Here is a 17,391-nt window from a genome sequence, read left to right as displayed (position 1 = left end):
AAAGTGTGGCGGAAGTGACGTCAAAATTTAGGGTTAGCGAAGTCGGGCCATTAGCAACGGCGACGCTGTTGCTATGAAAACTCGGGCCACTAGACACAGTGTTGCTATGGGCCCTAGGTACGTGAGCGTCGCGGAGAAAAAAATGCGGAGGGTAATCGAGGAGGACAGACGTTGCAGCGTCCGGCCGCGCCGGCTTCAAAACAGTGACGTCAGGGCCTCTCCTATAAGTTCTTTCCTTCTTCCATGCCGGCATACTAACGCTCAGTGCTGTCCAAGCGATTGCCGATTGCGTACAGTTCGAGCCGCAATTATGAAATCCGCATAACTATCCATTTCTGGAAGGACACCTCAAATGCGTCTTGAAAGGAGGCTCATGAATTGTAATATACAATAATTAGTTTACTGGAATGAAAATCGGTAACCCTTCAGCTCCACCTTTAAGAGTGGCATGTGATAGCGTTAGTGAACACCACTCGCATTGCGTTTCATGCGTTTTGTTGCAAGCGTCTTAAGCCCGCTTTTGTCACATGGCGTCCCTGGTGGTGGTGGTGGTGGTGGTGAGAACGTTTATTGATTCTTGAGCCTTATTATTGTCTTCACTGATAGGTCTGCTTAATATCACGTAGGGTGGCCGGGACCTTGTGGCTTTCAGCGACAGTTAGAGCACAGCCCACCAGCTCCTTTTGTGCAGCTGGGTCCGAGCTGGACACCGCGATCTCCCATCGCTCTATGTCTGTTAGTTGCCAATTGCTGGGTGGCTGGAGCTTAGAACAAATGTAGAGGATATGTGGTGGATGTCTGCTTTGGGTGCTCGGTAGAAGGTGCATACAGGGGAGAAAAGGCCGGGGTGGATATGGGCAAGGTGTGCTGGAGATAGAAACGTACAAGACTGCAGCTGGCTCAAGGTCACCTGCTCGAGTTTAGAAGGATTGAGTCGTCGCTCCCTGTAGTGGGGAATAATTTCGTTATAGGTAACCAGGCATTCGCGTACACTGCCTGAGTCTGTAGATGGTTCTGGTCGGTTGACGTGCGCTCGAGCTGTGTTGTGGGCAGCTTCAATCCCAGGGTTGCCCGCATGAGCAGGTACCCATAGGAGTTCAACTGATCTGGTCAAAGGTTGAACAGAATTGAAAATGTTGAAAGCAGGCATGTGAATCCTGCCTTGTGCAAAATATTTGAGTCAAAATTGATATCCAACAAGTTCCCGAGGGTTCAGTACAGAATTATTCAGAACAACGGCAAGAATAGTGCCATTATTACTAGGCTCACAAACACAGTCCACCAGACCATGAGACTGATTAGACGAATTGCGAACCATCATCAGGGAATGTGGGAGCATGACCTCCGCCACCTTATACAAGCGTTCGTGGTGAGTCGAGTGGTGTACTTCCTTCTATACTTGTTTCTTTCCAAGGTGGAGGCAGAAAAAGTAAATTCACTACTCACGCAGGCCTATAAAACGGCCCTCAATCTCCCCAGACACACGCCAAATACCCGTCTGCTCATTATAGGGATTCACAATACCCTAGATGAGCCCATCGAAGCTACTCGCACAGCACAAGTTGAACGCCTATCATGCACCGCAATACGGAGGCATATTCTCTTTTCCCTAGGCGTCAACACTATTAGCTCCCTCAGACCCATGTACTCCAACTTTTAATAATCCATCCACTCCCAAGAAACGTCCACCTGGTCCATCACCTAGCTCGCCGAGGAGCCAACGCCGCGGCGCTGAGCAAACACTATCACGCAGATACCAGTGCAGTTCACGTGGACGCCGCAGAATATGCTACTCATTAAGGCTATGCCTTGAGCGTAGTTTCCAACACACTTCACTCTATAGTTTCTGGTTAGATTAAAGCTACATCCTCGTTAAAAGCAGATGAAGCCGCAATTTCCTTAACAGTCTCCTCACGCACTCCCAGACTAATCTTTAGTGATTCAAAAACAGCATGGCGTCCGCCTCCTTCGCTCGGTAGTCAACATCTTCGGCCCGATTGCGCCGCTTTGCTTCCGCCTCTCGGGTACGCTTCTGTCTCTCTGCCTCCGCGTCTCGTGCGCGCATCTCGGCATTTTCGCTTCGCCTAACCCTCATCGCCTCTGCTCGCGTAGCGTTCGTCTCCACCTCCTCGGCTTCAGACTACGCCGCCGATGACCGGACGTACCGGTTCGGACAAAAGTAAATGGAGCACGCTATGTGTAAAACTTCGCGTGGTGCATAATTGAAATTGAGGGTCATAGTATGTGCATACTTGTAGTAGACACCAGTGCGCATTTACTTGGACAAATAATGTTTTATTATCTCAAGTACAGAAAGCGTGATTGGAACTTGAACGCCAAAGCGTGCTTCGTTTATTTATAACCGCACCTGTACATGCACCGTCCGCACTCGTAGAAGGCTCCGAGCAGGAGCAGGCATATATACCCAGTCGGCACTTGTAGATGGGGACGACGAATCATACGAACGTCCCGCCCTGTTAGTCGGCAGCGTATATCCATCACACACGTAGTCACAGAGAAGGGATGCTCCGCGTCCACTAAAATTTGCACAGCCAGCATACAGCGCCTGCGCTTGGCCGGCCGGCTGGTGATAGTTGTGATAGTGAGCTGGTGGCACCACAGTACGGAATGAGTGCGAAGCGCGTCTCGGATGGAATGGATAGATGGATGGAATATAGAAGCGTCCCCTTTGAAACGGGGTGGTAGCAGTAGCTATCATGCTCACTTTTCTCCCTGTATCTTAAATATTGATTTAAAATGGTTAACTAAACCATCATTCTATTTATTAAATTTTTGTTCCTACGTTACTAACATTATGTCACTTCTCTGCTTTTAAGCCACCAATCTTGCAGTCGTTTTTTGCTAGTTTCCACCGCCGGTTTATTCACCCGGCCACTGTTATCTCTAAACCCCAGAGCTTCAGGAACAGTGATTGCGCCTGCATCAACTTCCGGTTGGATACCATTACATTAGAGTATAATATGGTCAATTGTTTCACTGGAGTTTCCACATACAGCCCATGCGTCATCTCCATTGTTAAATTTCTTTTTGTAGCTGCGTGTTCTAAGGCACCCTGATTTAGCTTCAAAAAGTAGGGCACTGCCTCTTGAGTTATCAAAGAAATCTTCCTTCCTGATCTGCATTTTTCACTTTCGGTATATTTCCATACTCTATTTCTTTTCCATCGAATTTATCCAATTTTTACCTTCTGTGCTTTTCACCTGTTGCTTAATGCTCTCTAGTTCTCCGTCCTTGTGTCTAGCATACTTACTAGTTAGTTTCCTAGTTCTGTTCTTCCATTGTGAGTCAACGCTTTTTAAGTACAGGTATTTAAATACTTTAGCTGCCCATCTGTTACTGTACAATTTCCTCAGGCGTTAATCATATAATATTTTACTCTGAAATTCCCGTACTTCGAAAGATGCCCAGCTCATATCTCCCTGTACCGCCTCATTTGTAGTTTTGCCGTGGGCACCCAGTCTTCCATGGGGTTTTTCTCTATTGCTTCCTCTATGTCTGCTGCTATCTGCGCTATTTGATCGTCGTCTAATTTTGCGTTTAAGTTTTGTCTAAGTTCCATTTCTCTTTTCATCACGGGCCCCATCTGCAGACTAATACGTTTATGATCACTTCCCAGACTATACTCCCCTTCTTCGTCTATTTCCAATTTTGTGACCTTGCTATAAATTTCCTGCGACATTAGACAATTGTCAATGGTCGTTTGCCTGTTGCAGAATTCCCACGCGATTTGGCCTTCTTTTGTTTCTCTGTTTACTATAACTAGATCGTGTCGCTCAAAGAAATCTAGCATGAGCTACGTGGCGGTGCCATCTGCACTAAACAAGTCGTACTAGATAGAGTTCTGGTTTTCGCCGGCATGATATCGCCATCAAATTGTATGTTAGCAAAGCGCAAAATTTTCGGAAATGTACTGTTACTTGCTTAATTTCTTTTAGTTCCGTAACAGATCATTTCTAATGACATAGTGTGTGACAAAGCTTACACAAAACACCCCTTTACTCAAACGAAATAGTGAGGATCTTTGATGTATCGGTGGCATGCTCGTCTCGCAGTAAGAAGCACAGGAGAAAGAATCCCGGTATGTTCAGAGTACTTTCATTTACTTTTATTTCTTTCGTTCATTTTGGATTTTCGCGTTACAACGAAGAAGAAAAACAACGCCGGTACCGGCTTTCCTGCGACACGGGGCCCTTACGCTTTAGCATAAAAGGCACTGTATCGGTGACTTTTCTCCTTGGACAGCTGACCGCATCGTAAGAGAAAGTAGAAATGTGGGAACGAAAACACCAATGGGAGCAGTAGTAGAGGGCTACGGAGTAATTTTGACCACCTGCGGATCTTTGACGTGCACTGAGATCGCACAGCATACAGATTATAAGACGTAAAGGCGGGGTATTTGTCACACTTCTCGGTGCACTCCGGAACCTCGCCTTAAAGGAAGAGAGGTAGGAGGTACTGAAAGTTATGCCATAGTGGAATACTACCGAATCATTTCGAACACCTGGGGATCTAGCGGTCACTGACGTCTTGGCAGCATGCGAATACCTTTTTTAATGCGAAAACCTTTCTAGGCTCATGAAGTGAAAAGCTGCGCTAAAGCAGCCCTTGTGTGTGTTTCCGTACTCTCGCTCGGTCCTTGTTTTATTCCAGCAGTTTTAAAAATGAATAAGCTATGCGCGTAGCCTGTGTATCGCAACTGTGCACTGATGTGTAACTCGCAAATAGCGGGCGCACGATCAGGGAGGTTATGAATTAGAGCGACTACTGGTGGTAAGTAAATAATAAAAATTATAGGCCTCGATAGAGTATGGCTATTCCTATCGACTAATAATGATAATTAAGGATGAATAAAATTAACTTCTAGCGGTCAATATGCAAAAGTATACGATCGTAATGACCGTAACTAATCATAAATGAGTAAAAATGCTTAGCTATGAATGGTAAGCACTAAAATGACTAGACAAGACTCGTCATGACTACGAAACGACCACTACGTCAAACGACGACTTGAGTGTCCGCAACTAACTAAAACGAAGTAACAAGGCTTAGCGATGGGAGGCAAATGATAGGAGATGAGGGGTAGGCTTTCGCCGTTCTTCTCTTATGATTGACATCTAAGAGACGCGAGAGCTTCAATGCGCTAGGAGAGCCAAGGCTGCTGTGGCCGGGAGTTTGGCCTGCAAGGGTCCTTGACCTAATTAAGATTGGGTGTCCCTGATTCCGAGATGCCTACCCAAGACTCTTCGCCATCCTTCTCCAAAGCATAACTTAAACAGATTAGATTTGCCCTTCCACATGCGCTCCACGTTCACCCCCATGGTGCGTCTGCCTACCAAGCGCGCAGGCTTCTGCGTATATTAAGCTCTGCGGCTAGTCACGTTGTTATGCGGGAGCCCGGAGCCGCTGTGGAGATCCGGCGTGGAGAGCCGACGCAGCTGGTTGCCATAGCGATGGCGCATGCGAAATTAAAGCCTTGGCCGACCGCGGCGAAACTCGCGGAACTAAGCCAGTAAAGCTTTCACTTTAAAAGCTTGAAAGGGACACCATAGTTGTGCACGGGCAGATTCGTCAGCTGGTTGCTGCTTTCAACCCCTCTCTCTGTTCCTGTTTATTTAAATCGAGCATAGATGTATTCTTTAAGCAATTCTCTGTTGTTGTTTTTTCCGCATTCATCTGCTTTTAAGCGCTGGAGAAGCTTGATGAATTTAAACGTACCGGATTTGTGAGGCTCTTGAATGAATGCGTCGGCTCATTTTTGAATTTGCAGTGAATTGCGGCAACTCATTGCAATGCCAGATGCGCAGCACACCTCTTTGTAGTAATGTTTCAAGCTACTGCTGTACCTCCAAAGTTTCTCTTTCATTTCCTCGTTAGCTGCTTTCGGACAAAGTTTTATCCTTTGATTATCATTTTTCTCTGCAGACCTCTTGCTCAATCAAAACCGGAATGGAGAAAACTATCCCCGTGAAAGTGGCGGTGCGCTGCCGCCCACTAGTGTCCAATGAAGTACTGGAAGGGTGCCAAGTTTGCACACGGACAGTGCCGAATGAACAGACTATGGTTTTACGTGGTGAAAAAATGTTCAAATTTGACTACGTTTTCGGTGAAGAATCGAGCCAGGCTGAGGTCTACGAGGCATGCGTCTCCAGCCTGCTGCCCAGGATATTTGAAGGTGAGCATATGAAGCCTGCCCACAGAAATAACGATTAAATGTTTTCATTTCTATCCCACGGGTAAACTTGGTTCTGGAGACACGAAAATGTAGCAGCATCGTTATTTACCTTTCTTGCATGGCCGTTAAAGAGAACAACGGTGTTGGCGCATTGTTGTAGTGCCAAAATTGTTACTACGTTTGTCATAATGTCGGGTTCTGATGAACTCGCTACCTTTCTGAAATGAGAGATTAGCGCCATTTTTCAAGCGCCTACAAATCTTGTTAAACCAGTACTCCTGGTTTCCCTTGCCTTGGTGGCTAGGTATGGTAGTGACGTATAGGTGGTTGATTTTCTAGAAGACGTTATTAAGGTAGTAACATAGTATAGCTAAATTAGGCTGAATTATTTTGTTGCCTAGCACGATGAATTAGAAAATGAACTTTTCCACGCTGAACGATATTTAAGGGTAATGAACAAAACGCTGGTCATTGTAGTCTTGCTCCGAAAGGCAATGATAGACCGCAGTGTTCCTGCACCACTTATCTGTTCTTGTGGTGCTGTGTAGAGCATGATAAAGCACCGCAACAACACAAGGCGTAAGATGGCCAATGTGTGCCAGCGCGCTCCTAATCCTCGAGTAAAGAAACGGCTGACAAAGGCGCTTAACAACAGTAATGCGTGAAGAAGTTACTTTATTAAAATCGGTGGGAATTTTTCAATAATGTCTTCTTGTGAGTAGCTCCGAAACACGCACAGCAAACAGAAATGGTTCCATGCATGCTCATTACACTGGTTTACATTATCTCCAGATGCAGAATAAAACATTTTCTACCTTATTTAAACATTGTAATGTATTTGCAGCCGTAGCAAACACTTTCTCAACAACCAAATTTTTGTGGCTTGAAATGACTGCACAATGGCTGAATTTCAATGCAGACGAAATTTAACAGCACCTGTACATGTATTATTATTTTGAGAGGTGAAGAGAGTCAAAGACGATCGTCAGACAGTGAGGCTCCTTATCCAGTAAATTCAATGGAGATGCAGATACAACAAAAACACAGTTACAAACACATTACAGGATTGCATTTAATTTCACTTAAGAGCTTAATGGCGAGAGCCTTTGCACCTTCTTTTCTTCTACCTCTTCTCTTCTACCTGTATATTGTCTTTGTGTACTCTTATAATTTCTTTTCTCTCTTTCCTTTTGTGTCTTAGGACTCCTCTGCTTGACACGCGACACTGAAAGGATTTACATGGACCATACTGGGCTTTTATAGGAACTAGTCTTAAGTAGCCGAATCGGGAAATTATGTCGACGTCAAAACGTATTTCGGCGTCCTGGCCGGATAAATTATGTCGACTTTAGAACCAATTGCGACGTCTGCCGGACACATCTGGCGAACCAATCTCGCGTGCGCGAGATTTTCAACGTGATCCTTGAAATGTTTTTGTCTTAAAAGAACGGTACAGACCCAGAACATATTTTGATGTATGCGCGTGAAAGAACTGTTCTCTCCGTTTCTTCGAAGCGTTTGGATAAGAGGCCTCTGTCGGAGGAGCTGCTGCTGTGCGCTTGGAAGGACAAGGGGAAGGGTGTCCAGGCAGTGCGGGCTGTCTGCCGTTTTTGGTGCGCCACCAGACTGGATTCGAGCTTGTAAAGCGAACTATGGTGCCTGTATAATTTTTCCATAGGCCTTTTCCCACATCGTTACCCATCGTGATCCTCTCTCTTCTCCCCTTCCTCAGGGCAGAGTAGCAGGCCAGATTTTAATCATTCCGGCCAGCCTCTGCCTTCTATGTCAATAAACCCATCTATTGATGGGAGAGATGAAATGGGCTCTTTGATAGCTGAAACATCTCAAACGAGTCAAAATCTGTACTTTAGCAGGCCTTGGCAGGCGAACGGAAGAGTAAATGTCCTGCATGCCAGGAATATAACTCACTATAAATACCTCTGGTGCATTTTACGGTGCAGAACTTGCCATGGCACTATATCGCTGCCGCATATTATCTGCTGAACAGCGTCATTTATCTGCTTCTCTAGTGTCATCGAATGTCAAACTAAGCCTATAAATTATGTAGTTACATTTTCTCTCAATCCATGCCGAAAGGAGGGCCCCTGGTGTGATCTTGGAGCCAGGTTCGTTCATTCACGGGACGTTCTGCGTAGCAGCTAAAGCATTTAGTGTTGATTTAGCTTGGCTCAGAGCATAAATGGATATAAATATATGATCTAGCGTTCATTGAATTAAATTTTCATTCGCGTATTTTGTACGTATGGTTAGGTTTAGCGAAGTATGTAACGGGTGATTTAGGCTTTGCTTAGGATGGAGGCCTAATAACGTATTTAGTCCAACCTTGTCAAAACGTATGAAGGCGGCGACATCCGAAGCGCAGCACGAAAGTCTGTCAACTTAGCGTGAGAAGAAACCGGCTACCGAGATGGCGTCCAAAGCTTGTCCTTGGGCTGGTTTGAAAGCCACACGTAGCGAGGTATTGAGCCAGCCCAGCAAATTTAAAGAGTGCGTGTGGTTAAGCGTTTCCAATAAAAATGTTCGATTCCTCTCATGCCAGAAATGAAATTACAGCAGACACAAAAAAGTCATAAATGATTGAATACCTTTTTTCCTGTGCCCACATAACTGTTTCATTTGCCTATAGTTGGTGAACTACCGTAAATGCAACATGCAGCAAGAGTTCAAACTAGAGACAGCAAAAACACTGGCACTGTAATGCGCTTCTCAAGTAGCAACAATATGCATCATGTTGTGCGCCAAACCTGAACAGTTTAGTACGTGTTGCACATTTCTCTTAAGCATCTGTAAGCTGAAATCACAGTGATCGAGGTGTGTGCACGAGAGAAGACGTATGGCATTGAAAACCAAGAGGGCCTAGGCAAAAGTGATTTTCTATTCTTTTTGGGGCTTTCTTTGAAGAATGCGCATTCTGTAATCATTTATGCCTCAGGAGTGCTCTCAAAGAAAAGAGAAAGCCTTACTGCTGCCATTGGTTCCAAGCCCTCTACATCGCATCCAGACCTTGCACATCCATCACACGTCGCATGCACGCCTAAGCTAAGGCAGTGGCTGTCTCGGACTTTGATTTTGAGCAGATTCACGTTATAATTTTTTTAACTTCGTGTCCTTATTGTCGTCATACCCAAATTTGTCAGGAAATGAGGCGCCCCCTTTGCATCTCTTAACTGTAGGTATAGTTTGTGCGTTTTGTTAATTTTCTATGAGGCCCCCGTCCGCTTATACTTGCTAGATCCAATTTTACATTTTCAACGAGTTCACGTCAGCAAATATGTTTGAAACGAAGAATGTATCTTCTATGTTCAAGGCTACAACGCCACCGTTCTCGCCTATGGCCAAACGGGCTCTGGAAAAACGTTCACTATGGGAACGAGCTCGTCGTCCAATGACACCGGTTGTGACGATGCGGGCATTATCGCCAGGATAGTTGACGATATTTTCAAGCATATCACGACAAGCACAGAGAAAATATTCCTTGTGCGAGCTACTTTCCTCGAGGTGAGTGCATTGTATGCAAGACAGCAAATACGAGACGTGTAATTCGCGAAAATGTACTAAATATGGCAAATAAAGTTTAAAGAGCCAAGCTGTGAGAGCTATTCTGATGTATGTATATATCACTGTCGATAATCAGGTCATGAGTGAAACGCCACCGATATATTTGTTGAGATGAAGACTTCATTCCCAAGTGGTGCTTCTTGAACGAGTTCCCCTATAAATAGAGAAGCTTTGTTCCCTAATGTGTAGCACAATTCGACCATTTCCTAAGCATCGCACAACGAGATTGCGCCATTGCGTTTGTCGTCAAAAGACATGAATGCTGCTTCTGAAGGAATTATTGATTTTAACCTTTTACACAACCACCACATAGGCGGAATAAGCGGCGTTTATTTTATTTTAGCAATCTGAGTGGCAAAAAAATGCAGCTCTGCTTCGATTCGAGCGCGACCGTAGTAGACTTTGTGGGCAAACCAAGCACAGTCATAAACTTCTGGCTGATGAATCATTTGCTTGAAGTCTTGACCCTTCAAGCTTTTACTTGTCTATGCTCTGCTTTGTGTGTATATGCCTATTTCTCTTGAAGTAACCTTGTATGTTATACCTAAATCAAGGGTTTTTTCTTTATTTTGCTGCAAATTCCTTGAATAAGCAGGCGAATATTCGAGTGCAACTGAATTTTCTTTCATGCCTTTGAGATACAAACTGAACTTAAATGTAGGAGGCATCAGGTTTGTAGTTGTACAACTGGCTTGTCATGGATTTAATGTCATTTCTACTTTCTCGCAGATATACAAGGAAAATATTTTTGATTTATTCTCCAAAAGTTCATTCCGAGAACCATTGACGATACGGGAGGACCACGCTGGCACGATAAGGGTAAGACTTCACTAGTGCATTAAATTGTTTTGGGCTAACAGCATGTATAGGAGCGTGCAGCTCGAAGTACGTCGGCTATGATTATATAGTTACGTGATTATAATAGGCTGCTCCTATTTTGGGGTACCCGCATTAGCAATGATGTAGTCTTATGCATTGTGCTGCGCTCCTAAACCTTAATACAGAGCTGTAAGCTTAAAATTAGAATTTCCCAGCTAACCAAGCAGGCAGAAACATAAGCGTGATCTCAAGCAAAACCATGTGGATATCCAGATGCGATTCCATCTGAGGCACCCTCAGCAGGAAAAGTACATGGAGCCTTCTCAGCCCTACTGAAAAACCAAAAGTTCTACGAGGCAATAACTTCACCCAATCTCGCCTAATCGCATAGACTCTAATACGGTGGACATCATTATCATAAAATATTTCGCATAATTTAAAATAATATACAAGAGACTATGAGATCTTATGCAATTATATGCGACTTGTATGTGTTTGCTTATGCGAATTAAGTGAGATCGTGTGAGAAAATGTGAGGATATTGCCACACATGTTTTCAGTACTCTACTGAAAAACCAAAAATTCTACGTGGCAATAACCTCATAAAATCTCATCTAATCGCATCTACTCTCATGCGGTTCACATAATTATCATAAATATTCTACATAATTTATGATAATCTAGAAGAAGCTATGAGACCTTATGCAATTATATACGGCTTGCATGTGATTTCTTATGTGAACTGAATGAGATTGTGTGAGAAAATGTGAGGTTATTGCCCCATACAGCTATTTCAGTAGGGTAGGGAGGTGCTTCATTGAACCTAATAAATCCAAAGGCAAACAAAGCAGTAACTTGAGGAGGGTACTCAATGACTTCAAAGGCACGGATCACAGCTCGCCGTCAAACTAAAAGAAACATACTCATGTACGACCGTAGATGAAGATGAGGAATTTAGAACATACACTAGAGAAAAAACACCATAATTAGGATGTAGAATTCCCCGTCGTAGAAATAAAAACCGCATTAATGAGTATGAGGCGAGATACGACACCAAAAGACGACCTGATAACGGTCGGCCCTCTGGCCAACCTCAACGATCAAACCCTGGAAGATTTTACGGCCAGTAATGATTGCTGGGACTCGGGGATGTTACCAAATGACTGGAAAATGTCCATAGTAATGTTCATCCCAAAGCCGGGCATAAAGATAAAAAAGAAAATTTAAGACCAATCACTCTCACGTCCTGCACCAATAAGCTCATGGAAGTGGCAGTAAGGCAAAGGCTGTCCAACTATTTGGAACAGCATGGGCTGCTGCCGCCCTCCATATTCGGCTTCCGGCCACTTTTATCAGCGCAGGATGTACTGCACCAAATCAATAGGGAAGTTATTGATCCCCTTTTAGGGAGTTCAGAGACAGGACGATTTTGACCCTGGACCTGATGATGGTCTTTGAAAACGTTAAATATTGTAAAAGTGAAAATTTCAAACGGCAACAATTGCGGCGAGAAATATTTTAGCTACATAAAAACATAGAAAAACAAAATCTTGTATCAGATTGGGCAATAAAAAGATTAGGTGAGGTTTAGCTTTAGTTCAATCCGGTAGGTTGCGTAAGCAAAGCCGACGTAGCTTCTCTTTCTGTTCTTATTCTTCTTCTTTCTTCTTCTGCTTCCGCGGCGCGGCGGGCTACCGACCGGGTTTACGCGACGGCTTGAAGAGGGGCCCCAACTACGGTCGCTGTAAAGGTCAAACGTGGCTACCGGCCAGATTTACGCTACGGGTTGAAACCTGGCGTAGAATGCCACCTTAGACGGCTTCAAACCGGGTGTTTTAAAAATCTCGCCATACTAAAATACGTACGTGGATCCGGCATTCACGGGTAGGTGCAAATTCTGCGGGCAGTATGCTGACCTATCCCACATGGTCTAGGCTTGCCAGCAAAACAGAAATATAGCAGTTATAACGTCCCACTAGGGAGGGCTGAAAGGCGGCCCTGTCCAGCTCTGACCTGGAGGAGCGGGCCCGGATCCAGAGAGCTCGAGCAGTGGCAGCGGCCAATGGCGTCTTGGAATGGGGTCTGCCACCCAGCGTCATAGCCATCCCCACTTTCCTTTCACAAATCATTTCAGCCTCACAATAAATGTATTCTCTTCCTTCTCCTAAACTTATAAAAGGGCTGTGACCAAATATCTACCTTGACATAACGTTTTGTCGGGCTAGTTGGTGAGAGTTCATGTTCAAGGCGCGAAAGCGCACATGGACACAAGAAATGAAACGGGACGAAGCGCTCCTTCCCGTTGCCTTTCTTGTGCCCGTGTTTGGTTTCGCGCCTTGAACTTATGGTGAAATCTCTATACTTGGTATTTTTGAACAGTGCAATGTTCCATGCATGCTTATTCTCAGATGAAAAAAGGGTGGTACTAGAAATGTTCGCTCTTTCTTTTGATCCCATTTTCAGCTTTCACGTTGAGCGCGAACGCTTGCTGATACACTGTCTGTGCTTTTGTTTCAATTTGTATGAACAGGTGACCAACCTGACGGAAGTAAGTGTGACCACTCCCGAAGAGACAATCCAGCTCCTCGAGAATGCCTCTGCATCTCGAAGCACAGCTTCGACCAACATAAACTTGCGGTCATATCGGTCTCACGCAATCTTCACCATGATTGTAGAGCAGCGGGACAAAGGAGATGGTGGCTCCACAAGGCTAGCCAAGTTCCATACAGTGGATCTCGCTGGATCTGAACGAGCTGGAAAAACTAAAGCAGTTGGCGAAAGGCTCAAGGAAGGTTTGTTGCCAATGTTTCAATGTTTAAGCTGCCAGTTGTTGGTGGATGGCTCTAATGCTGGGAAAGGGCGAGCAGCTGGAAGGTAAAAGGCACAGTAGTCAAACTGCGGCAGAATAGTTCAGATGAGGGTGCGCTACTGTTACGCTCCGTAACATATCCAGTGATTTCGAATTTTTCGGACGAGAATGTACAGTTTTTGTGCAGCTTGTAGTCCGCCATGTTCTCCATGCAGCTTTTATAGTCGACGTTTCGATAATTTGGTTTGAAAGCCAGATTTCATACACTACATGTAGGGTTGAATATTTCTCTACGAGGTTCAATACTTTGCTTCATTGCTCACGCAAGTGACTCAGGACGTCTTAACCAGTGTCCTACATGGCTTTTGTGATAAGCGAATTACACGTAATAGTAAATTATCCATTGCGATCACAGCACACGGTTGTAATTTAGAACTTCATTTTCAAAGATACAGCGCTTGATATCAAATCATATCGTGTTCTAGGTTTTAGCTGTTTGGTTGGCCCTTAGCTGACATTTCATTATCAGTGCCAAAAGATGGATGAGTGTGCACTGCTAATTTGTTCACAGGAATCAAAATCAACAGAGGCCACTCGTCACTTGGCAATGCCATCAGCGCTCTATGCGATGGCGACCCCCACGTACCATGCCGATACTCTAAACTGACGAGGCTGCTTCAGGGTACGTACAAACATTTTTTGGCTGGGATCATGCCTGGGTTCCACGGTTTCGCATCGGGAATGTGGCACATACTGTGTACTTTACTGTGCACAGCGCACAATAATTGCTTTCTTCACCACCATCTCATGTTTTAGAGAGCGCAGTTTTGACCAATACTTGGAGTTATTAATGCGGATTGCATTTAACGACTACATTTTCGACCTCCTTTGTCTGTCGTGGCTCCATCCACAAAACTCTGGAGGACAAACGTGGGTGCCTTAACGAGGTTCACAAAAATTTTTATTTTTCACGTTTTTCTCAGTCCACTTAAACATCGTTAACTAAAGTGCACTGACTGCGAACGGATATTTTTATCTCAGTTCAGGTCTTTCATTTCACATAATCTTGACTTATACTAGCGACTACTGATGTTATTTCCTTTCGCTGTGTCCTTGCTTTGGGTTATAGGTGTAGTTTGGCCCAGGTATTGAGAAGCTCTCGATTCTGCAGCAATCAGCTGCGCTGCAACCGTATTGAACTGCCCAGAATTTAATATTCTCGGTGTCAGGTTTTCTCATAGAGCCTTGTTTTTGTAATTAAGAATGACATTTGATCTAAAATTTTCAAACGTATTTCGAGAATTACGTGTTGTGAGATTGAGGTATTGTTAGTCAGTGTTTAGTAAGGGTGTCCTAATGGTAATGCCCAACCTTTTTATTTTCCTCGAACGGTGTTAATTCACACACATATGATATTAGGAAACATTCAATCTGCACCTCTGCTGCTTACGACTATATTGTACCCCACCATACCCTTAGCGTATTTGATTTGTTAGTTATTTTTATATGTGCACATTGCTAAATCAGAGTAAGATTGACGAGAGAAACATATTCACCGTACAGACAGGGCTACACATAAATGGGAAATATGGAAGACAGAAGTTTATCCTACGACATTGACGTGATATTGGTGAATAAAATTCTGTTATTTGGGGCTCCCCTGGAGGCCTGGTGTCCTATCTCCTGAGGTATTTATGCTTTGGTGCCCTTTTACTATACTCATGTCTAAATACAAACGGCTTTAGTATAAATGAAAAAATGTCGAGTCGCTTATGCAATAAAAAATAAGAGCTTAGTTTCACTTTAATATATTCCAGTTTACTATAGCGGGATTGTGGATGATGCAACTTGGATGATTAGTTACGGGACACTAACCTATTTTTTCTTACATCCGCAATAAATAGTTTACTATACTAAAGGTCTATAATTGTTCACACTTCGCCGTGAGAGAAGTGGCAGTACCTATACCATATTAGTGCGCGTTGCAGTTGCAAGGCACAGCAGTTGACTGGTGCGAGACGTCAGCTTGGTAGTGTTGTCCTTGAGAGACTCGCCAATGCAAACCGCACTGTTCTGCTCCAGAATAGGCGGGATTTACCATGCGCCCACCATGTGCTCCTTTTACAACTGACAGCTGCCTGTCTGTGTGTGTGTCTAAAAGCTGCGCCGTGGTGAAAGCTCACCGATCTACTCTTGGCATTTGTGGCACTGCATTCTTAGAAGATGCATATTACGAAAGTACCAGGGTAACAGGGATGGGTTTTGCCAGTGACTGAGTATACGGAGAAAGATGGGACACTATTTTCTGAAAGGGGTGAAGCCGGTGTTAGAAATTTTGAGACGACGAACAGCAATGGTAAAATCATGCGAGTCTGAGCATGCGACCAATGTGGGAGGGGTTACACATCAGCTGTAGAAGAACGGAGGTCTGGGCTAGTTGGTGATCATCCATGTTTAAGTAACAGTGCAAAAGGAGAGAGACGAGTGGAAGGATGTACACAACTTCGTGCACCTCCGCCGTCGTTGTGTACCTCCTTCCACTCGTCTCTGTCTCTTTGCGCTGTTGCTTAAACATGGTATGCACATCAGCTACGCTCTAATGTGTGTGACAGTACACTCAGGAGGAAAACTGTGCAGCATCACCCGTGCCATGGTGAGAACACAGTGATAAGACATTTTGTTAGTGCCGTCTGAGTCTCTGAGTACCATTAAACAACCGTAAATTTCGACTGATACGGGACATGTAACATTTTTATGGGATCACCACGTATGTTTCCCTCGATGTATTAGGGACTGTTCGAAATATGCAGAAAGCTTTCTGACCCTCTAACAAGATGCTGTGAGCTTTAGACTATGGCTGATAAAGCATATTTTATTGTTTATGCCCCTTCATTTAGCACATTGTAAGTTTGGAGGTATAAGTAAAGTAAAAATGGGAACCATTTCTGATAAGAAGCATTTAACTGTCACGAGGGTTTAACTAAAATAAGGCGACTACAAAGTGGGGAGGCTCTACAGTGATTAAAAGGACGCTGAGTACGTATTGGTCAGCGTCGAAATAATTCCAAATTCTAGTCACACTGAGGCGAGCCTTGCCAAATTCGGAGATTTCTAAAGCTAGAAGACAAGAAAAGGGATATAGGTGAATCTATAGTGCCAGCCAATTTTACGGGCAAAATGCATGCGTCAATAAACAATTCAGAAACAAATACGCGAGGTCATGGTGCGCTGAACTTCAGTTCTAGACGGCGGCGGTCTGTCCTTTGTTTTCCAAGGACGCTTTTTATGGGATTATTCTAGGTTTAGCTTTCAGAGCGACAGTTATATTTTTGCCACTGAACTATTGCCAATATTACCAGAAAGACTTGGAAGACCAATATTTGCTAAAAAGTAATTTTCAAACGTTGTTCTCGGTGTCCCTTGTATGTTCGTGGACTAGGCAACCTATCGTTTGGAGGTAGCATTATACGTGGTTTATGGTCACTACGTTAGAGATGCGTCACTTCCTAGCACTGAGTTTCCTCTTCCGCGTTCATTTTTATTTCTCTAGATTCCTTGGGGGGCAACAGCCACAATGTGATGATTGCCTGCATCTGCCCGGCAGACAGCAACCTGGTGGAGACCCTCAGCACATTACGCTACGCGGGCGGGGCTAGAAGGATCAAAAACAAGCCTGTTGTCAACTTTGATCCGACACAAGCACGAATCGCCCGACTTCGCCAGCAGGTGTGATCCCGTTTGATGTGTACTGTGGCCTATCCTTGTATTAAAAATAGCATCTTTAAAGTTTGGGTGATTACTGCCCTACTGAAAAAATTGTATGAGACAATAACCACATTTTCTCACACTATCTCACTCAATTCTCATGAGAAATCACATACAAGTCGCATATCATTGCATGAGGTCTCATAGCTTCCTGTACATTATCATAAATCATGTACGATAATTTATTATAACGATGTGCACCGTATGAGAGTCTATGCGATTCGAT

General features: G+C 44.2%; 1 protein-coding gene across 1 annotated transcript; it reads left to right on the top strand.

The window, feature by feature from the left end:
* The first annotated feature begins 5,967 nt into the window (after positions 1-5,967).
* On the top strand, positions 5,968-17,132 carry LOC146184012 (chromosome-associated kinesin KIF4A-like). The gene is made up of 6 exons (XM_084608478.1): positions 5,968-6,193; positions 9,522-9,712; positions 10,502-10,591; positions 13,122-13,383; positions 13,972-14,082; positions 16,951-17,132. The coding sequence occupies exons 1-6, from the start codon at positions 5,968-5,970 to the stop codon at positions 17,130-17,132; spliced, it is 1,062 nt and encodes a 353-aa protein (XP_084464604.1).
* The last annotated feature ends 259 nt before the right edge of the window (positions 17,133-17,391 follow it).

The sequence above is a fragment of the Amblyomma maculatum genome, chromosome 7, assembly GCF_055883805.1.
Source record: "Amblyomma maculatum isolate TAMU_Amacu chromosome 7, ASM5588380v1, whole genome shotgun sequence".
NCBI lineage: Eukaryota > Metazoa > Arthropoda > Arachnida > Ixodida > Ixodidae > Amblyomma > Amblyomma maculatum.
This window is presented reverse-complemented; position numbering and strand designations above follow the sequence as displayed.